We start from the raw sequence: 8,018 nt of genomic DNA on the forward strand, positions 1-8,018 counted from the left end.
AGGCTGACTCGCCGGACCCTGATACGTTACGCCAACCTGTCTGGCGTGCTCATTTACCGATCGGTCAGCACGGCCGTCTACAAGAGGTTCCCCACCATGGAACACCTGGTGCGGGCAGGTACGACCTACGACCTCTAGCCTACGACCCCAATCCTAACCCTTTATCCTAGTTGACCCCAAGAGGTTCCACACCATGGAACACCTGGTGCAGGCAGGTACGGTGTGATGTCATACACTGGCAGTTACGCTGTGTCACGCCAATGTTGCAATTATATGACGTCTGCGTTGACTTTATGGTCGAAATATGACGTCTTTCCCAAGATATCTTGATCCCGTCATAAAAAACACATCTTTATCCTACCATACTGCTTGTAACAGAGACCAGTTGCTTGTAATCTGGTTATATGATGTCTTCCCAACCAGAAAATGGCATTAAAAGACATTGTGTGCCAAATTTTTGCCCGCTGGTCATCAGCCTCAAAATGGCTCCTAGTAACTCCTCCCCTTCCTGTGTGTTTGTCCCCCAGGCCTGATGACAGCAGAGGAACACAGGCAGTTGGAGGAGCTGCCCTCACCTCATAACAAGTTCTGGGTTCCTTGCATGTGGTTTGTGAACCTGGCTCTGAGGGCCCGCACCGAGGGACGCATCAACAATGACGTGGCGCTATCAGCCATTCTCAATGTAAGTCTCTCTGTGTGTGTGTGTGTGTGTGTGTGTGTGTTTGTGTGTGGCCAGGGTGTGTGTGTGTGTTTGTGTGTGTGGCCAGGGTGTGTGTGTGTGTGTGTGTGTGTGTTTGTGTGTGTGGCCAGGGTGTGTGTGTGTGTGTGTGTGTGTGTTTGTGTGTGTGGCCAGGGTGTGTGTGTGTGTGTGTTTGTGTGTGTGGCCAGGGTGTGTGTGTGTGTTTGTGTGTGTGGCCAGGGTGTGTGTGTGTGTGTGTGTGTGTGTGTGTGTGTGTGTGTGTGTGTGTGTGTGTGTGTGTGTGTGTGTGTGTGTGTGTGTGTGTGTGTGTGTGTGTGTGGCCAGGGTGTGTGTGTGTGTGTGTGTGTGTGGCCAGGGTGTGTGTGTGTGTGTGTGTGTGTGTGTGTGGCCAGGGTGTGTGTGTGTGTGTGTGTGTGTGTGTGTGTGTGTGTGTGTGTGTGTGTGTACACATGTTATTTTTTCCTCACATTGTTCCATGTCTCTCCTCCTGTCTGCAGGAATTGATTACGTTGCGGACACAGTGTCTGAAGCTATACAGCTATGATTGGATCAGCCTACCCCTTGTGTACACCCAGGTTCTGTTATATATGTTTTGTAGTTCTACTTAAAGCCCCATGCAGTCTTTTACATTTTATTTTAAAATCATCACTGTAAGTCACTGTGTGTGTTTATTTCATGAAATTAACTCCAAATATATATTTTTTATTGAGCCTCTGTCACGATCGTTGTAGGGAATAGACCAAGGCGCAGCGTGATGAACGAACATGTTTAAACTTTATTATCTTTAGTGATAATAGACAACAATAACCAAAACAAGAAACGACTCGTGAAGTCCACGGTAACAATGACCAACACGGAACAAGACCCCACAAACACAAAGGGAAAACAGATAGTTTAAATATGGCTCCCAATCAGAGACAACCAACGACAGCTGACACTCGTTGCCTCTGATTGGGAGTCACTCTGGCCAACATAGAAATAAACACAACAGAAAGAACACACCCTGGCTCAACATATAGAGTCCCAGAGCCAGGGTGTGACAGTACCCCCCCCTAAAGGCGCGGACTGCGACCGCGCCTCAACTTGAACAAAACAGGGGAGGGCTGGGTGGGCATTCCTCCTCGGCGGCGGTTCTGGCTCCGGCCTTGCCCACCACCCTCCAGAGTCCCAGAGCCAGGGTGTGACAGCCTCCTTTCGCCAAAATGCTCAGTCTGATCGTGTGGGCGTGTTGATATACATTTTTATATATTTAAATACCCAGCCCTGATTGGCGGATAGGACTCTAGCGCTTACCCTGCTTACCCCTTCAAAGTAGGAGGATACATATGCAAATAAGAGATGACTGGTCATTGGTCTAAATAATCAGATCAGTAGTGTTTTTGTGTTAGGTGGTGACAGTCGCAGTCTACAGTTTCTTCCTGGCATGTCTGATTGGTCGACAGTTCTTAGACCCCGCCCAGGGCTACGCTGGTCATGACATCGACTTATACCTGCCTGTCTTCACCCTGCTACAGTTCTTCTTCTACATGGGCTGGCTCAAGGTGGGGACGAGGGAGGGAGGGAGGGAGGGAGGGAGGGAGGGAGGGAGGGAGGGAGGGAGGGTGGATGGATGGATGGTTGATTGTATGATTGATTGATTGGTTGATTAATTGATTTTCGCTGTGTGTGGACAGGTGGCAGAACAACTGATAAACCCGTTTGGGGAAGACGACGATGACTTTGAAACCAACTATCTGGTTGATCGCAATCTACAGGTTTGGTGTCCTCCATTTAAAATGCCATTAAATTCTTCTGCTCTATTTGGCTAATCATTTAATTTGTTCATTAGGCTATGCGGAACAGAAAACAAACGTTTTGCAACAGGAACTTACAATAAGCGCGTCTTATTGGAGAAAGCCAGGTAGTCCCTCCCTGTTTCAGACTGTTTTCATCCATTTGATGCCTAATGAACACAACCCTGTACTACCTCCTATCCTGTTCTATCCCTCCAAGGTGTCCCTGCTGTCTGTGGATGAGATGTACGACACTCTCCCATTGGTAGAGAGGGATAAGTACTGGAACGAGTCTGAACCCCAGCCTCCCTACACTGCAGCCAGCGCAGAGCACCGCAAACCTTCCTTCATGGGCTCAGCCCTGAACATCAGGTACCCTAAACTCCAAAAAGGGTTCTGCGGCTGTCCCCATAGGAGAACCACTCCTATCACCCCTCTAGTGTGCTAGCTAACACACTCCTATCACCCCTCTAGTGTGCTAGCTAACACACTCCTATTACCCCTCTAGTGTGCTAGCTAACACACTCCTATCACCCCTCTAGTGTGCTAGCTAACACACTCCTATCACCCCTCTAGTGTACTAGCTAACACACTCCTATCACCCCTCTAGTGTACTAGCTAACACACTCCTATCACCCCTCTAGTGTACTAGCTAACACACTCCTATCACCCCTCTAGTGTGCTAGCTAACACACTCCTATCACCCCTCTAGTGTACTAACTAACACACTCCTATCACCCCTCTAGTGTACTAGCTAACACACTATTTTCACCACTCTAGTGTGCTAGCTAACACACTCCTATCACCACTCTCTCTAGTGTTCCAAAAGAGGAGATGGAGTTCCAGTCCAACCTGGAGCAGATCAAGGAGCATGAGGAGGCCAACCACTCTACTCCTCTCCTGGGTGGTCTGAGTCGCCTCCTGGGGGTTCAGTCCCCAGTCTTCCCCCGCTCCTCCATCTCCTCCCGGGTCTCCCTGCTCCGCCGGCGCCCCGGAGCTCCGTTCAGCCGCTTCCCCCTCTGCCTGCACACCGAGGGGGCCACCTTCACGCCGGGCCCCGGCCCCCGCCACGACTCCAGCCACCTGGACTACGTCTTCTCCTCCATGCCGCTGTACGAGAGGTCCGGCTTCTACAGCTGTCCCCAGACCCCCATCCACTGTGTTCCCCCGGCCATGCCTCACCTGCGGCCCGCCCGAGGAGCTCACACCTGGGATCGCAGCTCTAGCTCCCTGGCCCCTCCGATGGTGGGCTCTGGAGGTCTGCTACCCCCTGACACCCCGAGTCATATGCCCCCTCTGCCCTCCTCTGCCTTCCCCTGGCTGAGTGAGGAGGGGGAGGGTCCTTGTCTTCCGGCCTTCTCCTTCCCTGATCCTGTTTACCCTCCGGAGTTCTGCCTCATATCGAAGCTCCGGCCCGGGCAGGGCCTGCTGTCTCGACAGCCCCTGCCTCCCTGTATGTCTCTGGATAACACACCATTGCCCGACGGCCTACAGCCTGGACCCCTCAGCCCCCAGGGAGGTGGAGGGGAGAGGGTGTTCTCTTTTAACCCTCCCTCTCGCACCCCAGCAACCAATCCCAACACCAGCTCCTCTAGTATTAACGCCACCAGCACTATGAGCAACACCAATCCCAACACCACTACTCCAGCCAACTTCTGCAATGGTACCAGCCACAACAACGTTTGTAACCATGCCAATTTCAACAACAGCAGCACTCAACGAGCAGGTAGCAACAGTGGTACCAATGGAGGACTGAGCAGCAACGTCATCAACACCGCCATTTCCACTTCCGCGTCCTCTCAGCAATCAGCCATTCAACATCCAAACTCGCCCAATGATTCAGGGATTTCATTGGCTGAGGGAGACCCTCACTGGTTGGGAGCTCTGGTGGTGGATAGTGGGATGAACAAGGCTCCTGGGGGGCGGGGGCAGGACTGAGGAGGGAGATGATTGGACAAGGCTCCTGGGGGACGGATACAGGACTGAGGAAGGAGGGAGGTGATTGGACAAGGCTCCTGGGGGGGGGGGAGCAGGACTGACAAAGGAGGGAGATGATTGGACAAGGCTCCTGGGGGGCAAGAGCAGGACTGAGGAAGGAGGGAGATGATTGGACAAGGCTCCTGGGGGGGCGGGAGCAGGACTGACAAAGGAGGGAGATGATTGGACAAGGCTCCCAGGGGGGCGGGAGCTGGACTGAGGAAGGAAGGAGATGATTGGATGAATTGGGGGTTCAGAAGTAGTCTGTCTTTCGGACTTGAGGTTTCCCTCACCTCTGAAATTGTCTGAGAGAATCTTGTCTAATGCCAGGCGAACACTACGACTTCTAAAATCCTAACATCGCTGAGCCTAAATCGGGGCCAAAATCAAGAATCTTGTCTGGGATAATCTTGTATGGAGAATCTCACACTGGATTCCAGCAAATAAACCACAGTGAAATCTACTGAAGAATAATTTATTCAATCAACCCCTTATAAACACCAAGTTATCATGCTCCTAAACACTGGTGGCTGTTTATTTACCCAACAACTTTGTTCCAGTGAGTTCTATAAAAGGGTAATCTACGCATTTAAAAACACCCGATTCCCTATATAGTTCACTATTTTTGACCAAGGCCCATGTAGTCTATGGGCCAGGAGAAACTGTTATCCATGGTTTGGTTTTCTTTAAACAGCCACTACTTCAGCTAACTATAGCCACCCCTAGCTAACAAGCGGTGGAAGTGAATGGGGCTGTTTGTAGTGGTGGTTAAGAGAAAACCGACCCCTGGATTAGTTTCAGCTGGCCCATTGACTGCTTTCAGGGTGAAGAACCATCTAACATCAAGTTGTAAAAATCCAGAACGTTCTCTTTTAAAGACCCATCAAACATCATCTGAACTGTATGCTGATAGCAAAAGGACGAATTATCGACGATGAAGCATCGGATGGAGGAAAGGAGGACGGCTCTACTTTTGCATCTCACCAGATGTTCAAGATGTTTTTGACGCTACCAGAGACCGGGATGGTTACGGATCACGGCGCCGCGATCAGAGCGTTGAATCTCTACTTCGTTCCACAAGTCAACACAGCATTTTGCCCGCCAAACGCCAAACGTTTTCAGAAAATTGCACAAAAGGAAGGTGAGGCTAGGGTTGTTGCAGTGACCATATTACCGACATACTCTGGACATGCGTTGGTAGTACCCAACTGGCTAACGACCATCAGGTCGCGAACCGCCTGGTACTCAGCGCTCTATTGTCTCTCTAACCACTCTGCCCATCGATGCAAATGCAATTCAAAAATCACATCAAACACTTATCAATAGTATCATGCTTTTAAAAATCACCATTAAGCAAAAAAATAAAAAAAGTTACCTCACTTTGATGATCAATTTGATGAAAGAAGTTTAACAACATTAAAAAAAAACAGATTTAAGAAATATATATATTTTTTAAAGATTTAAGATGTCTTTGGTACATCATTAGTCTAGCCTATACTCTCAAATTAAACACATTATAGTAATCATATTTTGAGTGTGGACTGTATTATTATGCATAATGGATGACCTGGTTACCTTATGCTACGCTCCAAAATGTCTATCCGTGCGTCTGGGAGAGAACGTATCGGCCTAGGCGATGCTGTTGGTTCATTGATTGTGCAGTGCAACTTACAGATTTAGCCCACAATTATAGTGCATTTGTATTTGATTTTGATTAGCCTAGTAATAGGGCATTTTTTTATATTTTCATAATTAATATGCTGACACATCACCTTTTAGCTACAGCGTCCTGACTGTCCACTAGAATCCAAATAGGTCAGATCAGGTTTGCAATTACTAACTTCAATCAGACCCCCTTTCACCCGTAGAGGGGGGTTAACAGCTCACACCCTGTTGTAAATCAACAAAGAAGGCCAGGCTCTCCCTCTCAAGATCCATCCAACGAATGTCTTTGTTCCAACAAATTTTTTTCCAGCTGAAACACGTTCAAAAAGTGAATACTGGAATAATATTTCTAACATAGAACATGGGGAATGGTCGATCTATAGAACACTAAGGTCATTTGGGTTGTTATTTTGTGATGTCATTAAAAATGTTAGAAAGGAAATACTGTAACTTGGAAAGTATACCCACTACATGTACGAAGTGTCCATCCAATGCGTTGGGCATATAATATGAAAAATGATGAAAGCGTTTTTGTTAAGAGAGGGATGTGATTTGAAAGGTTATGAGAGATAATTGTTTTACAGTGAGTAATCGCCGCCCAAACTGAGGTCAGTGAGCGTGTCAGCCTGCCGGAACCGCCCCCCTTTCGAGCAGAGTGTATAAAAGGATGGGGGTTACGAATGAACATATCAGACCAGAAAGACGTAAAGCTGCAGCTGCACGTGTTAAAGTGATTTGAACTCTGAACTCTGCAACACGAGGTGGGGAAGGAAAACTCACCTCCCGGACAATCACTGGTACGGCTGATTAGCTGTCCTAAGTAAAGTATCTTCGAAAAGCGAATTTAAGTAGGACCTTTCCTCTTACTTACTCTGCTCAAACCATCGTATTACGCTACTCTCATCACCCCCACTGGGGAACCATGGATACGGCTGGCTAGCCTATCTTCTAAGAAGCAACTCCAAGAGCAAATGGAAAAATGGAAGGAAAATTCATTCTGTAGTTCTGTTCAGGACTACATGACAAGTCACCGGATACCGGACAACTACAGAGGAGAACAACAGTAGAAGACTTGTTGGAACTTTTTTGGACAGTCAGAGCCTTACAAGCGGGCCGCGAGAAGGCCCAACTCCCTTTCCAGGGCGGTCCTGTCCACCGAGAGATACATGGCGAACCAGACATTTTCAAGTAAATACATTCATGATTTCCTACTCAAAGAGGGCGGCAGTTGGTGTGCAAAGTATATGGGTACTGTAGGTGAGCATAGTTTCTGAATGGATCAAATTATTATCTCTGTCCCTCTCTCTCTCTCTCTCTCTCTCCGTCTCTTCTTGTTAACAAGCAGCCATGTTGTTGTCATTCCTCTAGGGACCTGTTATCAGCGTATTAAGTCTCCAGTCACTAACCGCTGCAGAGTGTGTGTGTTTATCCTGTGTTCCCATTTAATTAGCTAGTAAATCAATAATTAAACACTTTTGTGTAGTACTGAATCATAAGTAAGGCTCGGGTTTTTGCAGATGCAAGGAGGTTACGACTGTTCAGAACGATCATATGATACGAGGTTGTGATTAATAAATTGACTGTTGATTTTTTGTATTTCACCTTTATTTAACCAGGTAAGCCAGTTGAGAACAAGTTCTCATTTCCAACTGCGACCTGGCCAAGATAAAGCAAAACAGTGCGATAAAAACAACAACAACACAGAGTTACATATGGGGTAAAACAAAACGTACAGACAATAACACAATAGAAAATCTATATACAGTGTGTGCAAATGTAGTAAGTTATGGAGGTAAGGCAATAAATAGGCCATAGTGCAAAATAATTACAATTTAGTATTAACACTGGAATGATAGATGTGCAGAAGATGATGTGCAAATAGAGATACTGGGGTGCAAATGAGC

General features: G+C 47.6%; 1 protein-coding gene across 1 annotated transcript in view; it reads left to right on the forward strand.

Moving 5' to 3' along the window:
• The window catches only part of LOC311148550 (bestrophin-4-like), a gene marked incomplete at both ends in the record, with an annotated part of 7,768 nt that extends 3,358 nt beyond the window's left edge, over nucleotides 1-4,410 (forward strand). Inside the window, 7 exons of the mRNA XM_084185536.1 lie at nucleotides 1-118; nucleotides 528-682; nucleotides 1,198-1,275; nucleotides 2,089-2,241; nucleotides 2,374-2,454; nucleotides 2,693-2,844; nucleotides 3,291-4,410. The exon at nucleotides 1-118 is cut by the window's left edge and continues 116 nt beyond it. Coding sequence (XP_084041662.1) covers nucleotides 1-118; nucleotides 528-682; nucleotides 1,198-1,275; nucleotides 2,089-2,241; nucleotides 2,374-2,454; nucleotides 2,693-2,844; nucleotides 3,291-4,410 — 1,857 coding nt within the window. The remainder of the gene's footprint in view (nucleotides 119-527; nucleotides 683-1,197; nucleotides 1,276-2,088; nucleotides 2,242-2,373; nucleotides 2,455-2,692; nucleotides 2,845-3,290) is intronic.
• Nucleotides 4,411-8,018: the final 3,608 nt, after the last annotated feature.

This window comes from Coregonus lavaretus (assembly GCF_964263955.1).
Source record: "Coregonus lavaretus genome assembly, chromosome: 21".
NCBI classification, from domain to species: Eukaryota; Metazoa; Chordata; class Actinopteri; order Salmoniformes; family Salmonidae; genus Coregonus; species Coregonus lavaretus.